This window comes from Epinephelus lanceolatus, chromosome 22 (genome assembly GCF_041903045.1).
Source record: "Epinephelus lanceolatus isolate andai-2023 chromosome 22, ASM4190304v1, whole genome shotgun sequence".
NCBI lineage: Eukaryota > Metazoa > Chordata > Actinopteri > Perciformes > Serranidae > Epinephelus > Epinephelus lanceolatus.
This window is the reverse complement of record NC_135755.1, coordinates 13632228-13659912: the sequence shown is the minus strand read 5'-3', so window position 1 is coordinate 13659912 and position 27685 is coordinate 13632228. Positions and strand designations below refer to the sequence as shown.

General features: G+C 41.2%; 2 protein-coding genes across 3 annotated transcripts; one reads left to right on the top strand and one right to left on the bottom strand.

Moving 5' to 3' along the window:
• Window positions 1–7: 7 nt before the first annotated feature.
• dnajc3b (DnaJ (Hsp40) homolog, subfamily C, member 3b) lies at window positions 8–14063 on the top strand. The gene is made up of 12 exons (XM_033610119.2): window positions 8–459; window positions 2841–2951; window positions 3131–3255; window positions 4955–5029; window positions 5116–5259; window positions 5392–5573; window positions 5694–5813; window positions 8011–8116; window positions 8243–8363; window positions 8717–8855; window positions 8987–9135; window positions 11164–14063. The coding sequence occupies exons 1-12, from the start codon at window positions 375–377 to the stop codon at window positions 11310–11312; spliced, it is 1506 nt and encodes a 501-aa protein (XP_033466010.1). The 5' UTR covers window positions 8–374; the 3' UTR covers window positions 11313–14063.
• A 1558-nt stretch (window positions 14064–15621) lies between these two features.
• On the bottom strand, window positions 15622–17191 carry naa38 (N-alpha-acetyltransferase 38, NatC auxiliary subunit). Of its 2 annotated transcripts, none has more exons than XM_033651989.2 (3): window positions 17057–17191; window positions 16428–16602; window positions 15622–16333 (listed from the first exon to the last, which is right to left on the bottom strand). In XM_033651989.2, exons 1-3 carry the CDS (start codon window positions 17093–17095, stop codon window positions 16209–16211), a joined length of 339 nt encoding a protein of 112 aa, XP_033507880.1. In that variant the 5' UTR covers window positions 17096–17191; the 3' UTR covers window positions 15622–16208. The 2 variants fall into 2 exon arrangements, with proteins under 2 accessions (XP_033507880.1, XP_033507881.1); XM_033651990.2 differs by having other exon boundaries at window positions 16428–16599; window positions 17057–17178.
• Between the last annotated feature and the right edge of the window lie 10494 nt (window positions 17192–27685).

Sequence of the window (27685 nt, the reverse complement as noted above, 5' to 3'; positions counted from 1 at the left end):
GGAGACGACGGTACCACAGGCAAAAAGGTTTCATGTACAAAGTGTACCGGCCCTCAGCTGTTCACCCTCACCATCCTCATGTTACGTGGAGCTGTTTTAAATTCAACTAAACCCCACTGAGTCCCTGTCACGGCGGAGGAACCGCTCTTTAACCGTTACCGTTTCAGGGGGGAACCTTTCAGCTGCCGTATTTCTACACGGAACACTGTCACACCGGGACCGTAAATACACCGTCGTAGCTGTCCCTGCGGTGTAGCAGAGAAGGAAAGGATGGAGGTTTAAGGTTGTATATCACCAGCTTCAATGAAACTAGACGTGAACGCAGAGCCGTTAAGTTTGCTGGTTCCGGTGTGAAAGTGTGACTGAAGCCGGAGATGGAGTCGTGTCGGCGGACAGGACTCAGCGGGGTCCTGTGCTCCCTGTCCCTGCTGTGTGTCATCCTGGATATCCAGCTGGACGGTAAGCCTGGCTTCACGTTCACAAACAAGTTTTTAAAACACAACTACAGACGGTAATGTGCGTTTATAACTTCTGTAAAGCCGTTAAAGTTTCCCCAAACTGACCCGGAATGTTAGCTTACCGGGTACACTGTTACCCGCCCCACCATCACCTGCTCTGAGTCACAGCCACTGCTTCATTATTACACTGATAATGACATTATATAGGCTGTAAAAGACATTAGCAACAGCTGTACAAGGTGTTTAAGAGTTGTAGTTATAACTAGGAGCAGTACGCGGAGCTACAGTCCTGTACTTCCTGTCACCAACATCATTAGGGACTGTACTGTATTTATCTGAGGAGGGAGGTGGCAGGTGAGCAACAGAAGGGCCACTATATAATATTCTCAATATATCCTCCTGAGACCCTGTGTCCTCAGATGAGGATATCACATTTTGGGTTTACTTGACCCTCTACTTTATTCTTCTTAACTTAGACCTGTTGTCCTCGTTCGTGGACACTTTTTTGTGCCATCTAGTGGTAGTAAGAGCACAATACACTAATCCATGTAAAAACAAGATGGCGGCCATCTCTGCCAAGTTAGTCTGCAGCTGATCCCGACACAAAAGTGGACAAGGTCCAAAACCTGATCACATTTTATGGTTGAAACTTGTTTATTTGAGATTAATGATGTTTGTAGTTTGATATGGCAACAAATTTGACCAACTGTTGCAACAGTAACAAGATAAGACGCTGTTAATTAAGAAGTACTTGTTTAAGGATACTGGGACTTTACTATCGTTTCTTTTTTTGGGACATTGGGAGTGTATTAGCATTTTGTTTGAGGACATTGGGACTTAATTGTCGTCTCGTTTGAGGACATTGGGACTTTCTTATCGAGTCTTTTTTTGGGGGGGGGGACATTGGGACTTTTTTATCATTTCTTTTTTTTGGGACATTGGGACTTTATTATCGTTTCTTTTTTGGGGGGACATTGGGAGTTAATTGTTGTCTCGTTTGAGGACATTGGGAGTTAATTGTTGTCTCGTTTGAGGACATTGGGACTTTATTATCGTTTCTTTTTGGGGGGGACATTGGGAGTTAATTGTTGTCTCGTTTGAGGACATTGGGACTTTATTATCGTTTCTTTTTGGGGGGGACATTGGGAGTTAATTGTTGTCTCGTTTGAGGACATTGGGACTTAATTATCGTCTCGTTTGAGGACATTGGGACTTTATTATTGTTTCTTTTTGGGGGGGACATTGGGAGTTAATTGTTGTCTCGTTTGAGGACATTGGGACTTTATTATCGTCTCGTTTGAGGACACTGGGACTTAATTATCGTCTCGTTGAGGACATTGGGACTTTATTATCATTTCTTTTTTTTTTGGGACATTGGGACTTAATTATTGTTTTGTTTGAGGACATTGGGACTTAATTGTCTCTTTTGAGGACATTGGGACTTAATTGTCTCATTTGAGGACATTGGGATTTTATTATTGTTGACAGTGTTTAGTTTTTTATACTTATCAGGTCCTACTGATCCCAGATAGCTTGGAGAAATTAAAAAGCATACCAAACAAACGTGCAGGTCTCAGGAGGATATAATATTTAAATATTTATTTATTTATTATATCAGATCAGTGGCATAAAATTGTCTTAAAATGACAATAATGCAGTTTATCACATTATTTCTTGGACAATATATCATCCAAACAAAAGCAGAAATCATGACAGGCCTAACCAAAGTGATAGAAGACATTTAATTTGAGGATAAACCCTTTGAGATGCTCCATCTTGTTTTCATGAACTGTCAAACTGACGGGAGTCTGTTTGGGCTTGTTAAATGAATTAAATCATATAGAGATGAAATATCGCCATGCACATAATGGCCTTACACACCTAGAGATGGCTTCTTGGAGTCAAACAGAACAGCAGCATCATCACGGCAAACATATTTATTTCATGTCATGGTCTGTAACATCTTGAAATGTGTTTTAAATACAACTATCAGCTTATACTGAACGCACACCACATGTTTATAGTGTTAGGAGTCAGTTTGAGGGGCTGTCGTTGCCTCTGTTCATCACAAATTAGAATGGTGATGATTAAGGTTGGGTATTTGAAGCAAAATAGACTTGGCTTTGACTTCCTGTTTAGCTCATCTGAAATTTAATGAGCAGCATTTGGTCATGTCTGCACCTCTGATTCACCTAAATACTTCAAGTGACTCACAAACTAGCTGTTAGAATATAAATCATAAACAGGTGTAGCTTGAGTGTCGGAGAATATATTTGTTTTTTGAGTTTCTTGTAGACAGTCTGCTGTCTAATAATGTTGTCGCCATCTCTCTTTGTCAGCGATATATTTCTAGCAAGGCTCAAGCGCCGTCTTATGTTACAGGTGTCTTGGGGGCGACTCATGTCGAGATCGAGCACCACTTGGAGATGGGCCGCAAACTTTTGGCTGCTGGTCAGCTGGCCGAGGCCTTGTCCCACTACCACTCGGCTGTGGGTAAGGTTACACGTGTGCACACACACACACATGCTGACACACATTTATACTCTCACCACTGGCTGACATTTACAGCCGCTTTCTCGGCTCTGATAATCCCTGTAATCTTCCAAATGTCCGCACAGACAGATTTGTTTTTGTACATTAAGAATGACATTTGGTGTGAATTATTTTCACAGAGGGAGACTCTAAGAATTACCTGACCTACTACAAGCGAGCCGCGGTGTTTCTGGCGATGGGAAAATCCAAATCTGCCCTGCCAGACCTCACCAGAGCCATCCAGCTCAAACCCGACTTCCTGGCTGTAAGTTTGCCTGATTCAGAGTCTGATTTTATGTCTTTTTCCCCCTGAATTAATTCACTATTAAGAGCTAAAAATGTGTATTGAAATTGGAATATTTTTGGCTTTTTCTCTTTTAAAATAAATAAAGTTCCCGAGCTCAACTTACTTACTCTAAAGGGCTAGTTCGTAGCTTTTAAAGCAGGATTGTATGGGGTACTTTTCCATAGTCAGTGTATTAATTACAGAAAGTGAAAGTCTTCACGTCCCCTTTTGGGAGAAGCAGACAGGAATGTTAAAGTTGAGCAATGTACTGCTGTGGATGGGGCTGCAGCAAACATATTTTGACTGGTAAATGGACTGCACTAGTCTTCTGACCACTCAAAGCGCTGTTACACTACGTCACATTCACTCATTCACACACTGGTGGCCGAGGCTATCATACATGTTGCCACATGCTACTCGCTAACCATTCTCACTGATGGAACAGCCATCAGGAGCAATTTGGGGTCCAGTATCTTGCCCAAGGATTGAAACACCAATGCTGAGCCACAACTGGCGCTAACAGATCAATATCAGTTTAAGTGTATGCAATATTGAGGGTATTATCAATGTCCTACCTTTCCATCAGACGGCAATTTTCGATGGGTACACCGTTCTCAGCATCTGTACTTTCTTTATGCTCTCGTCAAAGCCACTGGACTCCAATGACCTCGATGGGTACACCGTTCTCAGCATCTGTACTCTCTTTATGCTCTCGTCAAAGCCACTGGACTCCAATGACCAAACAGTAATTTTCAGAGGTGGGGAAAAATTGATACGGTATAGTATCACGATATTTTTGTGTGGCAATATCGTATCATCACATACCAAGTACCAAGTATCGATTTTTTTTTTTAGTAAAGAAATCATTAATATGACAAATACAAATTAAACTTTAGTTGGCCTTTTTCAGTCCACTAGATACAATTTGCTGCTGCGAAAAGACTGAAAACAGACTTAAAATCGCAATAATATCGTATCGTGACTTAAGTATCGTGATAGTATCGTATCATGGATCCTCTGGTGCCTCCGACCTGTAGTAATTTTGCTGAACATGAGAGCTACTGTTGCCTTAGTCAGCTGGCTTGTTGGTGTTATCGTGTAACTTATCCTACCCCTTCAGCGACAACAACACAAACAAACTAACGGACGGAGGCAGCGATCGTCCAGCAGCTCCTGTGTTCAGCGATGTTAAATCACCGTTTTTCTCAATGGAGTCAGGCTTTGAAGTGAAAATACTCTCAATATAACGTATACTTAAACTGATACTGAGTTTTTTAGGTGGCTAAAATATGTTTTGCTGCTGCCCCATCCACAGCAGTACATTGCTTAGCTTCAGTGTCAGTACTCCTGCCTGCTTCTCCAAACTGGGGGCGTGCTGACTGACATCTATTGTGGGGATTACACTGACTGTGGAAAAGTACCTTATATAACCCCACTTCAAAAAATGTGAGCTCTGCCTTTAACATAGACATGCTTTAAGACCTAGTATTGCTTTTTATGTGTATTTTTTCCCCCAGATAATAAAGAGGTACAACTTTTACAATCGAAATTGTGAAGTTTTTCAGACATTAAATGGAAATTTACAGACCCTCTTGCATCCCTAGTCCTCATTATGTGTCCATATGGTTCTCATATTTCTCTCCATCTCCTGGGTCTCTCTTTGTTCCTGCGTTTTCAGGCCAGGTTGCAGAGAGGGAATATCCTGCTGAAGCAGGGTAACACTCAGGAGGCCAGGGAGGACTTTGAAGCCGTGGTGAGTTTAAATCCCAAATCACCGCTGCTGTCCTTTGTAGTGTTTTACCTGCAGCAGCCAGAATAATTCGTCTGTTTTGTTTTTAGCTGCAGCGCTCCCCAGACCACGAAGAAGCTCAGGACCAGCTGATGAAAGCGAACGAGCTGGAGGAGCTGCAGGAGGACGCGCATGCCGCGTACCACCAAGGAGACTACAGCGCCACCATCAGCGTGCTGGAGAGAGTCATTGAGGTGTGTGTCCGCTCTGGAGAAAGTCTCCTAAAATAAAAGATCTTTTATTATTATATTATTTCCCATCATACGTCAGATGTCAGTTGAGTTGAATTACTTTGCACATGTAATAAAGTTTCCGTCCTTCTCCAGATCTCTCCTTGGGATCCTGAGTCGCGGGAGCTCCGTGCAGAATGTTACATCCGCATGGGCGATCCTCAGAAAGCCATCCTGGATCTGACGCCGACCACGAGGCTACGCAACGACAACCGCGCCGCCTTCCTGAAGCTCAGTATGCTGCACTACAGCCTCGGGGATCACCACGAGTCACTCAAGTGAGCTGGAATAAACAAACTACGCTGATTTAGAGCCATGCAAATGAAGCTGATTTTCATCCTGAGAGCATCTGTGCCACCATAACAAAATGTCCGTCTGGCTCGTCTGTTTGTGTGCAGTCACATCCGGGAGTGTCTGAAGCTGGATCAGGATGACAAGGAGTGTTTCAGCCACTACAAGCAGGTGAAGAAGCTCAGCAAGCAGCTAGACGCAGCAGAGGAGCTCATTGAGCAGACGAGGTCAGTACGTCTGTAGGAGTGGTGCGCTTTGTCCTCTGAAATCATGAAGTCTTTAGTCTTGGCTCATGCAAATACTGAAGTTCAATGAAGTGAACATTGTCAGCAACCAATAGCTGCGCTCTCTCCAGCACCAAACAGGAAGCAGCAAACCAGGTAGAGAGTGAACGTGAACAAGTCTCCGTTCTCTTGCACTGCGGAAAAGGAGGAGAAGCTGGTGGAGCTGTGGAGGAAACAAGACTCTGTGTTTAATTCAGTGTGTATCTGATCCACCAACCAGCACTTATTCCCACAGTCTCCTCCCACAAAAATAGTGCAATTAACCAACAGAGGCTGGCAGCAAGTTGAGGAAACAAAATCCAGAATTTAAAGTCTGTACGCAAACACAGTTTATCTTTGTTTATTATACTGGTGCCGAATTGACAAGAGAACTGTCGACATATGACACCTTTAATCTTGTGTTACCAGAGTCATGTCTTTTTACAGAAAGTTAAGGAATTGTTAAAATGTCATATTTCTAAAAGGGAGTTTGGTGTGATATTTTACACCAGGAGCAGGATGGAAAATAATGTCTAAAGGATTCTAGTTGCTTTCAGATAGTGGCCCTGCAGATCCCCCAGTCTTCTCAAAATCTTTTTGTGTGAGACTAAAAACCCACAGTCTTAGGATATGTGAGGGTGTCACTCAAGTCTTTTACAGGTCTTCTGAAAGTCTTCTAGTGTATGGTAGTCATGTTTGTATGTAGTCACACACTAAGATTTTACAAAGACTGGGGATCACTACTACTCACTACTACAAGACTACAAGTAGAATCCTTTTAAGATTATTTCCCATCCTCCTCCTGGTGTAAATTTACAAGAACAAAACCTGTTAAACATTTGAGCAGAAACCGAAGCAGCTTTTGGCCACAGCTGTCCAGATGTAATGTCTTTTGCGCACACAAACCCATTACAATGTAGACACGTGTCATGCTCGCTCACAACCCAAAGCAAACGCCGTAGCGGCGCGCATGCGGTGTGTGTGTTTTTTCGTCCGGCGCACAGCTCCATGGACCTGCTTCTCCCTCCGGTGTTGTGTCAGATCCCGGTTCCCCCTCGGGCTGTGTCTCTCCTACTGTTTCCCACAGAGCTCTGCCCCGTTTGAAAGGCGAAGAAAGCCCGTATGTGGAAAGACGGCGCCTCCGAGATGCAGAATGTGTATTATAGAAGAGAAACACACATTTCACGACCGCTGACTTGTATCATCAGAACGGACATATCAGACATGATTTTCAGCCTCCTTTCATATTTAATAGAGGGGGGACAATACCTGACAGTAATATTCTCAGCTGTCAGGATCTGCCTGCTGTAAAGGGTAAATATAATCATAGAGGGCTGAAAATCACAGGACACGTCTGTTCTGATTATACAAGTCAGCAGTGTAAAGCTCAAGCATGTGGGGGCCTCCTTTCATATTTAATAAAGGGGGGTGGGGGGGGCGTATCTAAAAGTACAGCTGTCAAGATGCCCTCCGCCACAGGCCTTTGCCACCTTAGTCTCGAGAAAACCCAGGGAAAACCCTGGTGACACCCTCTCAAATCTAAAGACAATGTGAGTTTTTAGCCACACTTAATAAGATATTTGTTTGGAAAAAGTGGGAAGATTATTTCCCATCCTGCCGCTGGTGGAAATATGACACCAAACTCCCTTTAAAAAGACATGTCATATTAACAGTTCCTTAAGTGTCCGCAAAAACACATAAAAGACTTGCGACAGCTTGGACTGAATTCTATGATCACCTTACATCATCAAGATCACCACAACTCATATCATTTTATTCCAACATTGAGAATTTGTCTGACCATAAAGAAAAAGGCCTAAAGAGTCATTTGTTGTAAGGCTATCATAACATGTATTTACAAGGTGTGTGCTTTGAAATATGCGTCTGTTTGAAACAGAGAATGTCAGCCACTTGATATTTTTGAGATGAAAGTTAGCTGCCTCAGAAAATAGGAATCAGTGTGGGTGGTTTGATGAGTTAGGGCACATGTGATACCTTTTATTATACATGCAAATCTAACTTACAACCTACACGTTGCATGTGATCCCCGTTCTTTCCAAATCTTGTTGATACTCGGACCAGAATACAAGAAGAAGCTAACACTTGCAACCTAACTAGCTACCTGAAACCCTTACTGAATTTTCTCTTTACACACAACTAGGTACGAGGAAGCTATTGAAAAGTACGAATCAGTGATGAAGACAGAGCCTAATGTCCCACACTACACTAACCTGGCCAAAGAGAGGATCTGCTTCTGCCTTGTCAAGGTAAGATAACTTGTGCCTGTATTCTAACACATAAATAAAGTAAGTACATGAGGGTTAGATTTTCTCTTTACCATCAAACTTGCCAACTAGTGCCAACTCATTATCCCTCTGTCTTGCCCATTGTAGATTAACTTGGCTCAGGAGGCCATAGACGTGTGTTCAGAGGCTCATCAGAGAGACCCTCGCAACGCCAACGTCCTCCGAGACCGAGCCGAGGCTTACATCCTCAACCAGGAGTACGAGAAAGGTAAAGAAACATCTTACATTTGCATACACATACAAGCATGCATGTATTGGGTCTAGGTTAGCAGGTTCTCCAGGGTTTATGGTGCCAAAAATACAGTAAACTACCAGGCGAAACATGCATTGAGAAGGTCGATTAATAGATTGTAGTCTTTTACTGTTATTCCCCCCTTAAAATAAGATCAGGTAGAATTTGTCCAGTCCAAATCGATGACAGTTCCATGTAGGATAAGTGTGAAACGAGGCTGTCTTCTACTCTCAAAAATGTTATTTAAAAACAAACTTTAGTATTGTTCAGATACAAGTGTGGCAGACAAAAATCTTTTTAAAGGTCTTTTATTATTTGTTTCATTCCAGCCGTGGAGGACTACATAGAGGCAAGAGAGTTTGACGGTGAAGGCGACCGCATCGATCTCAAAGAGGGCCTGGACCGAGCACAGAAACTGCTGAAAATCTCTCGTAAGAGGGATTACTACAAGATCCTCGGTGTCGGCAGGTAACCGGTCCAACCAGTTCTGTAACACACAGTGTGTATTTCCTCTGGACTGAACACTGAATCCATCAGCTGTCGATAAATGCATCGAGCAGATCCCTCCAGATAACTCCCACGCACTTTGTTTTCCTCAGGAATGCAAACAAGCAGGAGATCATCAAGGCGTACAGGAAGCTGGCGCAGCAGTGGCACCCCGACAACTTCCAGTCTGAGGCGGAGAAGAAAGAAGCAGAAAAGAAGTTTATCGACATCGCGTCAGCTAAAGAAGTCCTCACTGACCCAGGTCAGGAGCTCAGACGGCTGTTAGATTGTCTTTTTAGGAATTTAGCAGACACTTATTGAGAGTGACTTCCAACAAGTTAGCAAGTGTAATTTTGAGATTACAGAATAAGCGAAAACAGTTTCTGGCAGCCTGTATCTGTACTGACACTTTCACACTACTAATAGCTAATTTAAAAGCATACCTACATATATGTGGAAGTGTGTTTGAAATTGTCATAATACAACTTAATTACTCAGGTTATCTCAGATTAGTTTGACAAAATCCAATGTGTTCAAGGGGACCTATTATGCTTACTGAGACGACTACTGCAGGAGTGTTAGCTTCACGCCTGGGACAGAGCACACACACACACACACACACACACACACACACACACACACACACACAGACAGGGCTAAACTATTAGGGCGGGTTTATACTTGTGTGTCAGCTCTATGCTGTAGCCTACACCATTGTGAGCACTTCTGCATGTGTGGTGGTGTGTCTGTGTCACTCTGCAGTTACACCTCCAAAACACTAGATGGCGAGTGGGTTTCTGTGAAGTGCTGTAAAGTTTAGTTGATTCAAAACACACATTAAACACACATTAAACATGGCTTAATAGAGACAGTTTCAAACACAAGTACACAAATCAGCTTCACTATAACTCGCAGCATTCACAGACAAACACTTGTCTTTATCTGGACACATTTTCCCCACAAATGCAACATGCTAACGTTATTAGCACAAGCCTATGGCATTTTACATTGTATAAATTAGCCTAGCAGCTAGCGGACTTTTCCTCTACTCATATGAAGCCAGGGACAACAGCAACATTTAACAAAGGTGACATGACTAAATTTGTCTCCATTACAACTCACAAGGTTCACTGACAAAACAACCGTCTTATACTAAACACGTTTTCCAAACAAATACAACATGCTAACGTTATTAGCACAAGCCTGTGGAATCTTATATTGTATAAATTAGCTTAGTGGCTAGCGGACTTTTCCTCTACTTATATGAAGCCAGGGACAACAGCAACATTTAGCAAAGGAAATGCTAAAAAAATTCGGCTCCATTACAACTCACAAGGTTCACTGACAAAACAACTGTCTTATACTAAACACGTTTCCCAAACAAATACAACATGCTAACATTATTAGCACAAGCCTATAGCATTTTACATTACAAGACTTAAAATGCTATTTTTGAGGCTTTATTGTCTTCACAATTTATTGTTTCTTATCTTCGAAATTAAAGTAAATAAAATCTTTGTTTCCACTGAGGGAAATGGTTTCAGCTTACAGAAACAGACAGGAGGTCTGCGTCGCTGTGATGTGTAGTTACATTTCTGGGGAGGTGCACGTCAGGCTACAGCGTAGATTACGGCGTTGATTCGAAGCAGAAGTGTAAATCCCAAATAGTATCACACAGCTAACGTTACCCAGTAGTTATTAAGGGGTTTAATGACAGAGCGGAGATGTTTCAGTGTCGGTGTGAGATTGTTGGGACTGTTAAACCACTCCTTGTCAGATGTTAGCCTCAGCTGCTGTGGAGCAGAAGGAGAGCAGCTCACATCTGCTCCAGGCACACTACTGCAGGTGTCTACATTACATACACTACTACATGTATCTACATGCTAACGTCAGGGAAAGATGTAATCTTGGTTGCTGACTGATTTTGCATCCTATTCCTGCGGGAACATGTCCCATCGGGAAGTTTTTATTCACGATTCAGGGTAGAGTGTGCTGCTGTTAGCCATTACAGTCACTCTCCAGGCTGCAATGACGGTGCAGTAAAATGGAAATGCTGACCAATTAGAGCAGACTCCACTTTTTTGGGAGGGGTCTTAAAGAAGCAGGTGCCAAAACGGAGTGACAGAGGGTAAATTAGAGGTCACCCCTGGAAAATAAAGTTGAAGCATGTAAACATGTTCTAGTAGAAACCCAAACTACAAGTACGAACGTTAAGATCAGCACAATAGGTCCCTTCAAGCAATGATTTAATCTTAAATTTGTCCCTCCATTCTTGCCATTGTCTCTCCAGAAATGAGGCAGAAGTTTGACGCAGGTGAGGATCCCCTGGACCCGGAAAACCAGCAAGGTGGCGGCGGAGGTGGAGGGCAGGGCTGGCCGTATCACTTCAACCCATTTGAGTCTGGCGGCAGCTTCCACTTCAAGTTCCACCACAACTAGAGTGGCGGAGGTGACGAACACGAGGGGGGGGCGGGGGTTAGGGACATTTGGGAAGATCAATAACGGATTTATGGAGGAGTCTTCCTCAGAACTTGTGCTTCAGCTTGGACACAGTTTCGTCGGTTACTTGAACCTTTTGATTTTTAACGCAGCGGAGGCTTGAGCTGTACAGTGAAAGGAAAATGGACTTCCAGCCACTAACACTAAAGATGTGACCGTGGCTGCTGTCGAATTAACTCATCGCTGCGGTTGAAGAAAATGAAGTCAACACTTGAGATCCTTAGGAACGGAAAGGTGGTGGTTGAAAGGAGTCGATGTGGGTGTCTGCTCTTGTTCCTTATTTCTTTCTTTGTGCCATTCTTTGAACCTTTTGTGAAGGGGCTCTTTTTTTAATGCAGTACTTGTTCGGACAGTTCGTAGGAGGACTGTCAGTGTGTTGGTTTCTGCTCACAGTATTCTGCAGAGGAATTACATGTTTACCGATCTCCATATTTTTGACCATGTCAAACTTCTCTGTGCTATAAAACTGAGATTTTTATACATCACGACATCAGGAGGCATTTTGTTTGAGCGTCTACATTGATGGTGAGTAGACGAGACTTCAGCACTGTTAAAGGAAACTTGTGGGTGAAATCCTATGGGTCTTAAATCAGTGATTGTTTTTGATTTGATTTTATGAGGTACGTTTAATATTCTTCAACCTGGTCACTTCTTGTCTCGTGTTTTTGTGTCTACGCAAGACTAATGAAGACCAATTTTTTTAAACTGGTCCAGTATTGAGCGAGAGTATTGCAGTTGGCAGCAGTGAAACAGGCTGCAATTTTAGCACTCGGGGCTTGTTCGCACCCTCAGTTCACGTCCACTTTAAGTGCGTGTTTTTGCCACTGACAGGCTCAGATTGTTATTCTAAGTGTCTGATATAATGGAAACGATCCATACAGAGATAGACCTTTTTGTTAAAGAGAAAGATCCCTTCAGTTTAACCAAAAACAGCCTTGAAATTGCGATCACCATACACACCAAACTGCATTTAAATAATAAGTAATTTCAGCATGTATAGCGCCAGAATATTTTCTTATCGAAGGGGGTAAACTAAAGGTTTATTTCAACCAAACCAGAGTTGGTGATTATTGGAACAGTGGAAAGATGAACCAAGACAGCCAGAGTTTTATTTTATTTCTGTTGAGTGTTTTCTTTGTGTTTTACGATGATAAAATTACTGGTCATTTAACCCTTTAAAACCTGAGCACATTGGCTTGATTTCTTTCAAAAACATGGAAAGAAGGCAACGAGCAACGAAAGAACAAATGGCCTAAAAAAAATTGCAAGAAATTAGTAAAAAGAGAAAATTAAAAACAAGAAAATTGGTTAAAAAAAAGTTAAACAAACAAGAAAATGAATCTAAATCTACAATTTTTTTCGCTATTTGTGGGACTTTTTTTTTTTTTAAACCAAGTTGCTATTGCATTTTTTCTCATATTTTTTTAAAGAAATTGCACCAATTTGTGTAAAATTAAAAAGTTAAAATACTTGCGAAATGTGTCTAAAAGCAGTACAAGAAAAATTTGTCGTTCCAGGTTTTGAAGGGTTAAATGGAGTCTACTGGGTTTCACAACGGTAATTTTGGGGCTGTTTCTGGTTAAACAAAAAGGTCTATCTCTGTAGGGATCCTTTTATAATGTTGCCAGACACTTAAAATAATAATCTGTGCCTGTCAGTGGCAAAAACAAAAACTTTCAGTAGACGTACAATTGCCCTTAATAGCTACATCGCAGCCTGTTTCGCTCAGTACTAGACCAATTTCAAAAATTGTTGTTGCCATCAGTCAGTTAGACACAAAAACATGGGAAATAAGGGCCCAGGTTGAAAACAGAGAACTTACCCTTTAAATTATGATTTGTTTTCAGCAGCTATCTAATCAGAATAATGTGTGAATTTTGTATTTCAGTGGAAATATTATCTCTTCAACAGGCTTTATATCCAGGTTTAAAACATTATGGATGTAACTGTTAATTAAAACTCACGTCACCATATTTAACTGACGAAAAAAGTTAAATATTCTGGACAAAAGCAGAGCAATTCATGACTGAGTCCAAGGTTGTAGTATTTCGCCCTTTTCCCTCGTCACTCATTTCAAAGCACGTCTTTGAAAACTTGCACTTTTACCTTTTATGTTTGAAAAACCACTCCACATCTCTTCCACTCCTGAAACGTTACTGTGGGCTTTAGAAAAGCCTTTCAAAGACTCTTTACAAACCAAGTGTGTCTTCTGTGGTTCTCTCAAAGCCTCATTTTGGAAAAAGGTCTATCAGAAAAATGCACATTTAAAATGTGATGCTGAGCTGGAGCGGGTGTGTTGCATTAGTTACAGGTCTGCGACGTATTGTATGTAATTCATATACAGTGCATTTGTATAATTTGTCTGACAGGATGCATTTGAAAATATCAATAAGGCTCCAGTTTTACAGCCAGGAAAGACACACAACAGTTTAATAAAGATCTGACTTTCTCAGTACAAACTATGTTATTGTGTCACTAACAGCTTAAAGATACAGTGACCATAACCGCTTCCTGTCCACTGCTCGACTGTGTGAACCAAATGTGACTGGCTCTTTGTATTTAAATGGACTGAGTGGGATGGTTTTGTTTCTGGGTTTTCTTTTTAGGGGTTTCTGCTGTTTGTGGCATCAATTTTACTGTTGCCAGACTGAGTCAGCTGACATGCTCAAGCATATTAAAATATTGAAACAATCCAAGTTTGTCCTGATTTCATGATGCATGGTGTGAAAGAGATGGAGACAGAACAGCTCCCCCTGCAGCTTTTATGGGGATATTTTTCCTAACTTGCACTACAATTGAAGGGTAAGTTCAGTGTTTTTCACCCTGGACCCCATTTTCACGTTTTCATGACTGATGGGAACAACATTTTTTTTAAATTAGTCCAGTTTTAAAAGAGAGGGCTGCAGTGTAACCACCCTGGGCATGTTTGCACCCTCAATTTCTCGATTTACATCCTCTTAAAGTGTTTGTTTTTGTCACTGACAGGCTCAGATTATTATTCAGGTGTTTGGCAACATTATGGAAAGGATCCCTACAGAGATAGACCTTTTTGTTAATGAGTAAGATCCTTTTTGTTTAACCAGAAGCAGCCCCAAAATCACCATTGCCAAACCTACCAGACTCCATTTAAATAAACAGTAATTTAAGCGTGTATAGAGTCAGCATATTTTCACGTCTAACTGGGTGAATTAAAGGTTTATTTCAACCAAGTACGAGTTGGTGATCGTTGGTACAGTGGAAAGACGAACCAAGATGGTTTTTGTGAGTTTTATTTTGTTTCTGCTGACTTTCAGTGAAGTGTGTCTTATGATGATAAAATCACTGTTTATTTAAATGGAGTCTGGTGGGTTTGACGATAGAGAATTCAGGACTGTGTTTGGTTAAAAAAGTCTGCAGTTGACAGCAGTGAAACAGGCTGCGAAGTGTTTGTTTTTGACACTGACAGGCTCCGATTTTTATTTTTAAGTGTCTGACAACATTATGGAAGGATCCCTACAGAGATAGACCTTTTTGTTTAACCAGAAGAAGCCTGGAATTCGTTATCGTCAATTCCACCAGACTCCATTTAAATAATCAGTGATTTTAAAATTAAACTCTCAAAAAGCCATCTTGGTTTGTCTTTCTACTGTTCAGCAATCACCAACTCTTATTTGGTTGAAATAAACCTTTAATTCACCCAGTTAGATGTGAAAACATGCTGACTCTATACACGCTAAAATTACTGTTTCTTTCAATGGAGTCTGGTGGGTTTGGCAATGGCAATTCTGGGGCTGTTTCTGGTTAAACAAAAAGGTCTATCTCTGTAGGGATCCTTTTCCATAACGTTGTCAAACATTTACTACTGTCAACAGCAAAAACAAGCACTTCTAGGGGACGTAAATTGACAGGTTTGGCAATGGTGATTTCAGAGCTGTTTCTGGTTAAACAAAAAGTATCTTACTCTTTAACAAAAAGGTCTATCTCTGTAGGGATCCTTTCCATAATGTTGTCAGACACTTGAATAACAATCTGAGCCTGTCAGTGGCAAAAACAAACACTTTTAGTGGACATAAATTGACAGTACAAAGTTCTGAGTGGTTACACTGCAGCCCTCTCTCTCAAAGCTGGACCAGTTTCAGAAATTGTTGTTCTCTTTAGTCACTTAGACACAGAAACACAGGAAAATGGGGTCCAGAGTACACTACCAATTTAGCATTGCACTCCCATAACATTTAGAGTTAGATATTAAAAAACAAAAGAGGATCCAAACTGATGCAGAGATACCTTCTTTTTATTCCACTCAATCTGGCGCCTACATTGCCCAGTGCTGGAAACCTCACTTCTTTAACTCTGAACCCTCGGATGTTTTTCATATTCAAACTCAAATTTAAGAAACTTTCTTGTGGCTCCCTCTGGAGGCGCAAAAGGCTTCCCACAACTTCCTTTACATGTGTAGTTGTACCATTTGAAGCCTGTTAATAGACTTAGATGTGAAGAATTGCATAGCACCTGATACATTTCTACCCAACATTTGTTTACAAGAATTAACGAAACACAAAGTCTCAAATACACAAATGTATTTAAAACATCATGAAACAAAGACGTTTACTGTACACAACACTGAATCACCATTTCTGCACATCTTGTTTGCCCACACACGCTGTATCATACAGCGGCCTCATCTTCAAGCTTCGAGGGAATGGCTGAATCCAGAATACTGACACAGGAGTTCTGTATCTGAGGTGAAGTCACCTCCAGTGAAGATGTCCACTCTCCTCTGAGCTCGGCCGTACAGCCTGAGCTCACTGAGAGAGTCAGTCTGAGCACTGAGTGTCGTCCAGACAGGAAGGGTCTCCATCAGTGGTTCGCTCCGAAGCCTTGTGCGTCCTCCAGACTGTCTGCCTCCACCTCGATGGATACCACGTGGTGACCGGGGATCATGGCCAAGCCCAGGACTCTGGGCTCACCCTGGGAAAAAGTGTCTGGAGATAAAAAATACAATCATATAAACATCACCCAGTTTCAGATCTTAAAATCTGTCTTCTTCCTGGTTGGACACCTTCAGTCGTCACCCACCTGTGGATTTGAGGAACTCCTGAGCTGACCCGAGGATGACGTTGCAGTCTCGGTCCGTGCAGAGGAACAGCCCCACCAGAGTCCGTCCGTCTGTCATGCGGATCCTCATGTTCTTGTTCAGGAGCCCCTCCAGTTTCTGCCGGGCCTGAGACGACGAGGACACCTCAGACTGCTCCTGGGTGTGGACAGAAAGGTAAGACACTAAACAAACATTGAACAAAATGGCGGAACAAGCGGTCAATTACCTGATTAAGTTAATGGGCAAACAAACGTAACTTACTTTTGATTTACTTGTAGTAATATTAACACATTTGATGCTCCTATTTTGCAGTTTTCAGTATTAAAATCATCCAGAAAGGTGTATGATAAGTTTACAAATATAGCTACATATTTGGAGTCCAAGACTAAACAAGTATCTCTTAAATACAGGCTAACGTTAACGTTACATGGTGTAAACAGGTGACAGTTGTACTAGCTAGTTCGTTAGCCACCGGCTAGCGTTAGCAACAACTACACCCTTCATTATAATTGAATATGTTGTAAGCTAACTCTATTCTCTCCGTCATAACACGTCAAACACCGTGAACAGTATTTTAAAGTACTAAAAAAATAAAGAGAGAATCACATACATGAGTCGAAGGACCATTTTCCTCAATCATTGTTGCCATAACCCTCCTCCTCCTCCTCCTTCTTCTTCTTCTTCTCCTACATTTGCTGACGGAACAATTTGTGTGACGGACCAGTGAAACCGGAAACTGAGTATCCGGGGTTTTTTTTTCCTTCTTAAAGAGACCGACACCAGGAAGTTAGTGATGCAGCAGAATATTAAATAAATAATAATAATAATAATAATAATAATAATAATAATAATGATAAATAATAATAAACATTTTAATTGTTTCAAATACATAAGTTATCTGTCCAATCCAATCAATTTATCGTCCTCTAAACCCTCTAAATCCACCTAAATTAATCTCAATCACCCCCTCAGAAGTTGAAATATTAATATATCTGGTTTGATCAGCCATTTTGAATTTTGAAAATGTCAGAAATTGATTCAGCTTCCTCAATAACCCCCTAAAACCACTCCAGTGCTGTCCAAATAATCCAAGCAGTTGCTGAAATATAGTATGCCTTAGAACATTCATCAGGACTTGGGTTGGGAACCGGAGGGTCGCCGCTTCAAGTCCCTGTGGACTGAGCATGGAGCATAGACAGGTAGCTGGGGAGATGCCAGTTTGCATCCTGGGCACTGTAGAGTTGCCCCCGAGCAAGACACCCAACCCCCAAGTGCTCGGGGTGCCCTTCCAACTCAGCCCCTGTGTGTATATGTATGTACAGAGCATTTGAGAATACTCAATTATTTTTTGAGGCCATGTTAAACTCTCTGAAGATACAGAATGCAGAAACTGAAGTGTTGAGCAATTCCACAGACTGTGTTTCATTCCTGGGCAGGAGGAGATAAGACAAGACAAGTTAAGACAAGATATGATAAGACGAGACATAATAACTGATCCCAGAGTGGAAAACTACAGACCTAAGAACATGTATAATGTCATGGTAATTAAATATGTAGAGAGTATGAGTTATTGATCAGAAGAATCATCAGTTTCTCAGCTATACTCCTGATTCAGCCAGATGTTTTTGATATGTTGTTTCCTCAGGCTCTGGTCCACAGTGATCACACTGATGACTAACTGAGTGAAGTGCTGCACCCTCAGGGGAGGTTTGTGCACATGTTCCCCTCCCGGCCTGCACCGACTGGGCCAATAGTGTGAGGAGGGAGTAATGATACGAGATGGGACTGTTCAACATCTTCACATCACAGGGTTACAGCTGGAGGTGAGGAGCATGTGCTGGAATGCAACTTTTTTTTGTGACTCTACAATGAAACCATGTTTGCTTGTAGCCCCGTGTCACAGCCAGGTACATGCCAGCTTTTAGTGACCAGTTCAACCAGAGTTATTTAACATCAAATTTGTTTAGTAATGTAAAAGAAATGTGAAAGAAGGAGACATGATATTTAGAAGAAGAAAAAAAAATGTGTGGCTGAAATACGTTTTTTATGTCTCCACACGATACACCAATAACCATAGCTGGAGGCATCATATTTTCAGGTCGTCCGTCCCATCCTTGTGTACATGATATCTCAAGAACACCTAAAGGGAATTTCTTCAGATTTGGCACAAATGTCCACTTGGACTCACTGATGAATTTATTCGTTTTTGGTGGTCATAACCTAAAGGTCAAGGTCACAGTGACCTTGCATCCATCTCATTCTTGTGAACAAAATATCTCAAGAACGGGTTGAGGGAATTTCTTCAAATTTGGCACAAATGTCCACTTGGACTCACTGATGAATTTATTCGTTTTTGGTGGTCATAACCTAAAGGTCAAGGTCACAGTGACCTTGCATCCATCTCATTCTTGTGAACAAAATATCTCAAGAACGGGTTGAGGGAATTTCTTCAAATTTGGCACAAACTGATTATATTTTAGTGGTCAAGGATCAAAAGTCGAGGTTGCTGTGACCTTGCATCAATATAATTCTTGGGACCTCAATATCTCAAGGTAGTCAGGATCCAAAGGTCAAGGTCACTGTGACCCTGCATCCATCTCATTCTTATGAACAAAATATCTCAAGAACGGGTTGAGGGAATTTCTTCAAATTTGGCACAAACTGATTATATTTTGCTGGTTAAGGATCAAAGTCGAGGCCACTGTGACCTTGCATCCATCTCATTCTTGTGAGCACAATATCTCAAGGTAGTCAGGATCCAAAGGTCAAGTTCACTGTGACCTTGCATCCATCAGGGAATTACTTCAGAGTTGGCACAAATATCCACTTGGATTCAACAATAAACTGATTAGTTTTTGGTTGTCATAGCTCAAGGTCACTGTGACCTTGACGGTCTCATTTTTTTATGAACACAATATCTCAAGAACACTGTGAGAGAATTTCTTCAAATTTGGCACAAACTGATTATATATTGGTGGTCAAGGATCAAAAGTCAAGGTCACTGTGACCTTACATCCATCTAATTCTTGGGAACTCAGTATCTCGAGGTAGTCAAGGTCCAAAGGTCAAGGTCACTGTGACCTTGCATCCATCTCATTCACGTGAATGCAGTATCTCAAGAAGTGCTTGAGGGAATTTCTTCAAAGTTGGCACAAATATCCAGTTGGACTCAACAATAAACTGATTCGTTTTTAGGTTGTCATAGCTCAAGGTCACTGTGACCTTGATGGTCTCATTTCTTTGTGAACGCAATATCTCAAGAACACCGTGAGGGAATTTCTTTAAATTTGGCACAAATGTTCACTTGGACTCAACGATGAACTGATTGGATTTTGGTGGTAAAAGCACAAGGTCAGTGTCGGGGGGCTTGATTCTGAACAACTTCTTGTTTTTCTTTTCCAACTTTGATCATTTCTGATCCATTCGTGAATTTATTAATATATGTTTGTACATCAGAATCTCCTACGGTTTAGTTTTAGTACATCCTTGCTGTATTTATTTAAAGATTAGTATCCTTCTATCTATTTTTTTTGTTTTGTTTTGTTTTTATGTGTGTGTTTTAGCCTCTTTTTATGTTTTTCCTTTTCTTTTTAAAATAATATTTCAAATGCACAGGTGGAAACCTGACACATTTTGGAACTGCTCCTGCCCTCCTGTACTGTAATTTGAGCATCTGTTAATAAAAACATATCTTTGCAAAAGGTCAAGGTCAGTGTGACCCTGCATCCATCTCATTCTCATGAACACAGTATCTCAAGAACACCTTAAGGGAATTTCTTTAAATTTGACACGTATGTCCACTTAGAGTGAAGAATAAACGGATTAGAAGTTGGTGGATAAAGGTCAAGGTCACTATGACCTCACAAAATATGTTTTTTTGCCATAACTCAAGAATTCATACACTAATTATGACAAAACTTCACACAAACATCTAAAAGGATAAAATAATGAAGTGATGACATTTTATATCCAAAAGGTCAAAGGTCAGCTTCCCTGTGACATCATAATGTTCTGTAAAAACACTTTTTCGGCCATTTGCCAACCTCATATCTGACATTTGGCCAGATACTTAATCATCATGCCACCTTAATTGGTTGTTTTTAATAAGAAATTGGTGACATTTCCAGCAGCAATTGTGGCACTAAAACCAGTTGTTTTTAGCAAGACGTCAGCAGCATTTCCAGCAGTGACTGTCCCACCAAAACTGGTTATTTTGTAGTGAGAAATTGGCAACATGTCTAGTAGCGATTGAGGCCCCCAAACTAGCTGTTTTTAGAGATATTGGTGCATTTTCAGTGGTGATTGTTCCATCAAAACCAGATATTTTAAGCCCAAACATGATCTTTTCATAACCACGTCTAGGTGGTTTTTATGCCTTAACATAACCACACTTTAAACCGTGAACAATATCCACTGCATAATGACATACAAATGTTAGATGTGTGGTTTGCAGAAACAAGATGCCGACATTTGTTCTTTTGATGCGTTTGCTCTGATGGACAGCCACTGTCTCTGTGACATGGTCACCTCTTTGCACTTTAAATTCTATTTCGTAGGAAATAAGAACATTTTGTAGAGGGTTTTTTTTTTTTTGCAGAGATTGGGGTTGAGACCTTGCCAAACCAGAATAAAAGATTCTAAAGCAAATTAAACACTGATGAAGTCTCAAAGGTCAGAAGAAGCCATAATTGGAACCTATTAACTGGCGCATGCATGACTGAACACAAAAAGAATATGTCATACTTTAAAACACTTTTGTTGGGATATGCAGAGCTAACTTCTTCTCCTTGGCACCCGCTGCCTGAACATTATTTAAGCACTATCTGCTCTCAGGGTCGCCTCGGTTCAGACAGCTCAGCTCTGAATGGAGCACAGGAACCTTCCTCTGTGTGTCACACTGCATAAAATCTGGGTTAGCTACAGCGCAGCACCCAGGGGAGGCGCTTTTTCCTCTCATCCTCGACATGTCTCCCTGCCAAACGGACACAGGGGGTGTTGGAGGGGAGAGGAAAGGGGGGGCCACAGCACAGTAGTGCAGTGTGTCAGGGCCTGCGGCATCTGAGAGAGAGTGCCGGCTAGTTTCAGATGCATAGTGAGACACATGCACAGTCATGGCTTCAAATACCTCACACACACATGGATGCTGTGTAGGTGAGGGTATATAAAGCACACAAACACAAATGCACATAAACACACACGTCTCGCCAGCCACCCAATCTGGAGACAGCAGACACCTCTGTGGCCAGAGGCTTCATGGGGGGGCTTCCAGTCAGATGCACAGATGCACACACACTCCTCCTCCCCCCTGTGGGTCTTGCATTGCGCCGTGCCTCTCTTGGCAGATGTAGCCGTTGGATCAGACACTTACAAATTCCTCTCTTGTCGTTTGTGGGCGCGGGGAAGCCGAGCCGGAGCGGCGCAGGCACCTGTTGCAGCAGAGGGAGCACGAGGTGTAATTGAAATGCTTGTTTACATGAGATCCAGTTATGGGTGTAAAAAGCCGCAGCTGACAGATAAATATACACAAACAGAATGCAAAAACAAAGCTCCGCACAATGAGGCTGCTGTCTTCCCTGGTTCTTGCCTGAAAGGCAGACCAGCCTTGAAAATACAATGTGATGTTGGGATTGTTCTCACCATATCCCATGAAAATGATTCCACTCTCACTCATAACATAAAGAACACATTTGCATATTTGTTATACAGCTACAAATGTGTTGGGTTACAGGTTATTTTGTGGGTTGAATTATTTTGTTTAAGGGTACAATACGGTTTTATTGAATGCTTACACTGTAAAAATAACAAACGTAGCCACCTTTATGTCACTTATCGGTTTGTGGGCTCCCGTTCTGAGGCTTCGAGTTCGGGATTTTGGCTGTCACCATCTTGGATTTTTGGAGCCAGAAGCGACCCGAGGTGACCATATTTGGACCAGAGGGTGGAGCTGACTAATGGACTGTGGTGATCATGGACCGCGGAACAAGGGGGAGCCATAATTTCAAGTCACGCGGAGGGGGTGGGGGGGCATATGCATTGAAACAGACAATATCACTGATGTATTAAATAATGTTGCAGAGCACTTTTTTTATTCCGACGCCACACAGTCACATGTACAGTACACGCATGAACACAAACACATGCTTGCTCAGATTAACCCCTCTGATCCCACTCTAACATTCACACACAACAGGCCAAGCCTATTTACACATAAACGCACAGATGTATAGCAAACTATAGCAAACAACAAAGTACATCCAGTCCACAACCAAAACTCATCTTGCTGCCTTGAATCTAAATCAACATCATATTCATTATCATCACAAGTCATCATCGACAGGATGTCATCATCATGTGTTGACATCCTGTCGCTAGGCTACATCTTCTTCTTTTTCTTCTTCTTCTACTGTTTAATGGGGACCCGCGGGACCCAGCGGGACCCAATCCCAATGCAGCCCTCTATGTCAGAGTACAAAAGTTACCCGGGCCATGGCCCCCTTGGCCCCCCCAGTTCCGCGGTCTATGGTGATGATACCTCGCAGACTACCTGTCGCTCAATGCAGCCACACCCTTAATCATGCGTAACTTTAAGCTTTAATAAATGTAAATAGGTGACTTAATAAAAATTCACCCCCTGTGCAGTTGTCACAAATGTTTGAATTAGCCATAGAGACTAAAACTGTTTTTGCACTTTAAACATGTTTATTTCTGCTGTAAAGTTGGGTATTTTAACATGATGGTCTATGGAGATTGACTCGTTTCTGGAGCCAGCCTCAAGTGGCCATTAGAGGAACTGCAGTTTTTGACACTTAAGCGTTGGCTTCATTTTTCAGCCCCAGAGTTTGCTGCTTGTACCATTTAGCGTCATCTTGCATTAGCTTTCCAATTGTATTAATATCTTAAAAATGGAGACACACAACTTGCCACTTGTTAAGTTTATGTGCGTGACTGGTGACCGTAGATCCGTAAATATACAGATGATGCCTCTAGTGTCCAACGCAAGGAAGTGCATTTCTTTACAGATGGAAACCACATGTAGCCATTAGGGAGAGGCTAATTTTGTCGTTTTTTTTTTTGCCATCTAGTATTTTGGAAAATGTGCTTGGTGCATTACCAGGACAGAAACGGGACCTGCCAGGTACGTGGCTGAACGAGTCATAGATGTGATGACAATCTGACTGTATACAACGTATAACCATATTTTAGAAGAATAAAATTACTCCGATTCATAATGTGTTAAAACTAGATAAACAAGTTGTTCTCAGTCATACACTCTCACCTGACGATCAACACAGGCAACTGAATTAAAGGAAATAGCCTGTTAGCTAGTTAGCAGCCTGTTAGCTAAGCTAGCACACCGTCATACGGTCTCTCTGAAATCCACTGCAAACGTTCAATTTTTAACGTACTCGTGGCAAATTTCACACCGGAATATTACGAAGGGGAGGAGTTACGCAGGCACATTGGATACTTCCATTCCCATAGTTATGAATGGACTTCTGGTTGACTCGTCTCTGTACACATACAAAAGTCAAAACAAGGCGTGGGCTCGTTAAGTGTTGCTCCACGACCAGCTGTGTCCAATTAACTGATGGTGTCACTGACTGATTCATTGACGGGCACAAAATGATTATGTTATACAGTAGTTTAAGCCTTCACGTGTACTGTGCATACATATTAAAGTAAAAAAAATACTTAAATTTGAATTGCAATGGATTTAAGACAAAAAATACTTTAAGAAACATGAGAAGGGCTATAGTATTCATCAGCCATATTTTTAATATGGCACTTTGGTTTTGACAGGAGATAACCCTCCGACTGACTGTAGATTTTTAAGCTGCGAGAATTTAGATCACACATGTTGAGGAAGTCCTGGATGAGTTCCTCCTACTGTTGAATTTAAATGTTGACATACAGGAAGAAAAGCAGAGGTGTTACTGATATCATTAATGAGTGTCTGAGTAAACAACAACAGTGTGTTCCTCTGCCAGAAAATGTTGAGCAACACTTAATTTTTTGCATTCTGGTGAGTTTTTCTGCATCAATTTACGGTGGAAATGTCTTTAATTTTGTCAAAATAAAAGTCCTCTGTACTTTAATGTTTTTATTGGGGGGTGGGGGGCGTCTTCAACATGCCCTATGGTCATATCTTGTTTGAGCTACATCACAGTGCCTTGACAGTCTCCGGTGGACGTGCTCCACTTTGTCCGTATCCATAAAGGCTCATTTATGCTCACTGGATACGTATATGGACACGTACAGAGCCACCTGTCGATATGCTGTGTTCATTTCATCCATATTTGTGCACGTTTTTCAAAATGGAGCAGTACTACCGGAATCCATGGGGGCAGTGTAGCATAGTTCAAGTTATAACTGTTGGACATGATGGAGACATTTTAAAAATGGCGAACAAATCAGTAATTTAGTGAAAAGAATTCTCCTTCCACATGTCGCAGTGTATTTAATGACCATTATATGTAGTGCTGTCTCCCTTAAAAAGAACATTTATAAGACCTTGTTACTGTTGCCTTGTTTGATGTTGTCAGAAACTTTTGTTCCTGCCCTCTGGTGCCATCTAGTGGATGTACCTATGCTAACGGCTCTCTTTTGTGACTTTGCACCGCCTCTAATCTGCCAATCAAATCACTTAATAATAATAAGTAATCAAAAAGTCAAATATAAGAAGTTACATTACTGCCAATTCCGTCAAACACAAGTCAACCACTCTACAAACTGTATGTGTTGTAGCTGCTGCTGCTGCTGCAGGAGTGTGAGCTCCACATCGTGGACAGTTGTGAGAGTCTGCCTGGCCATAAATGCACAGTGACAGGGCTAACCGAATCATCACACAGCTAATGTTACCTGACGCTTATTAACAACAGAGTTCAGCAGTTTCGGTGTCGGTGTGAGTTTGTTTGGACTGTCAACAGCTCAGTGTTGGAAGTGTTGCTAATGTGCATGCTAGCCGGACAGATGTTGAACAGTTCAGCGGGATGAGAGTGGCTTCAGAGATGGCAGCAACATAAAGTTTCTATCAGGATGGTCCCGGATCAGACCTCCTGGACCAAAAAGATCAAGTGCAGGTATCATTTAATTTGGGATTCAGTACTATGACATTCATTTATTATGTGAAATTGCTCATTTTGATGCTTTTTTTGTTGCTTTATTTTTCTTTTTTAAATGAACTTGTAACAAAATTAGTTGATTGAAATTAAATCAAGGCCATGTCAGACCCTGTGTCCTCGTATGAGGACATCACATTTTGGGTTTACTTGACCTTATACTTTATTTTGCTTAACTTAGACCTGTTGTCCTTGTTCGTGGACACTACCACATCTTTCTACCACATCTAGTGGTAGAAAGAGCACAATACATTAATCCATGTAAAAATAAGATGGCAGCCATCTCTGCCAAGTCAGTCTGCAGCCGATCCCAACACAAAAGTGGACAAGGTCCAAAACTTGTTTATTCATGATTAATAATGTTTGTATTTTAATATGGCAACAAATTTGACCCATTTTAGCAACAGTGACAAGATAAGACACTGTTAATTAGGAAGTACTGGTTTGAGGACACTGGGACTTAATTATCGTCTCGTTTGAGGACATTGGGACTTAATTATCGTCTCGTTTGAGGACATTGGGACTTTGTTATCGTCTCGTTTGAGGACATTGGGACTTTAATATCGTCTCGTTTGAGGACATCGGAACTTTATTATCATCTCATTTGAGGACATTGGGACTTTATTATCGTCTCGTTTGAGGACACTGGGACTTTAATATTGTCTCATTTGAGGACATTGGGACTTTGTTATCGTCTCGTTTGAGGACACTGGGACTTTAATATCATCTCATTTGAGGACATTGGGACTTTATTATCATCTCATTTGAGGACATTGGGAGTTAATTGTTGTCTTGTTTGAGGACATTGAGACTTTATTGTTGTCTCATTTGTTTAAGGACATTGGGACTTTATTGTTGTCTCATTTGTTTGAGGACACTGGGACTTTATTATCGTCTCATTTGTTTAAGGACATTGGGACTATATTATCGTCTCTTTTGAGGACATTGTGACTTTATTATCGTCTCGTTTGAGGACATTGGGACTTTAATATCGTCTCGTTTGAGGACATCGGGACTTTATTATCATCTCATTTGAGGACATTGGGACTTTATTATCGTCTCGTTTGAGGACACTGGGACTTTATTATTGTCTCGTTTGAGGACATTGGGACTTTATTATCGTCTAATTTGAGGATATTGGGACTTTATTATCATTACGTTTAAGGACACTGGGACTTTATTGTTGTCTCATTTGTTTGAGGACATTGGGACTTTATTATCGTCTTGTTTGAGGACATTGGGACTTTGTTATCGTCTCGTTTGAGGACATTGGGACTTTAATATCGTCTCGTTTGAGGACATCGGGACTTTATTATCATCTCATTTGAGGACATTGGGACTTTATTATCGTCTCGTTTGAGGACACTGGGACTTTATTATTGTCTCATTTGAGGACACTGGGACTTTGTTATCGTCTCGTTTGAGGACACTGGGACTTTAATATCATCTCATTTGAGGACATTGGGACTTTATTATCATCTCATTTGAGGACATTGGGAGTTAATTGTTGTCTCATTTGTTTAAGGACATTGGGACTATATTATCATCTCATTTGTTTGAGGACATTGGGACTTTATTGTTGTCTCATTTGTTTGAGGACATTGGGACTTTATTGTTGTCTCATTTGTTTAAGGACATTGGGACTTTATTATCATCTCATTTGAGGACATTGGGAGTTAATTGTTGTCTCATTTGTTTAAGGACATTGGGACTATATTATCATCTCATTTGTTTGAGGACATTGGGACTTTATTGTTGTCTCATTTGTTTGAGGACATTGGGACTTTATTGTTGTCTCATTTGTTTAAGGACATTGGGACTTTATTGTTGTCTCATTTGTTTAAGGACATTGGGACTTTATTGTTGTCTCATTTGTTTAAGGACATTGGGACTATATTATCATCTCATTTGTTTGAGGACATTGGGACTTTATTGTTGTCTCATTTGTTTAAGGACATTGGGACTATATTATCATCTCATTTGTTTGAGGACATTGGGACTTTATTGTTGTCTCATTTGTTTGAAGACACTGGGACTTTATTATCGTCTCATTTGTTTAAGGACATTGGGACTATATTATCGTCTCGTTTGAGGACATTGTGACTTTATTATCGTTTCAT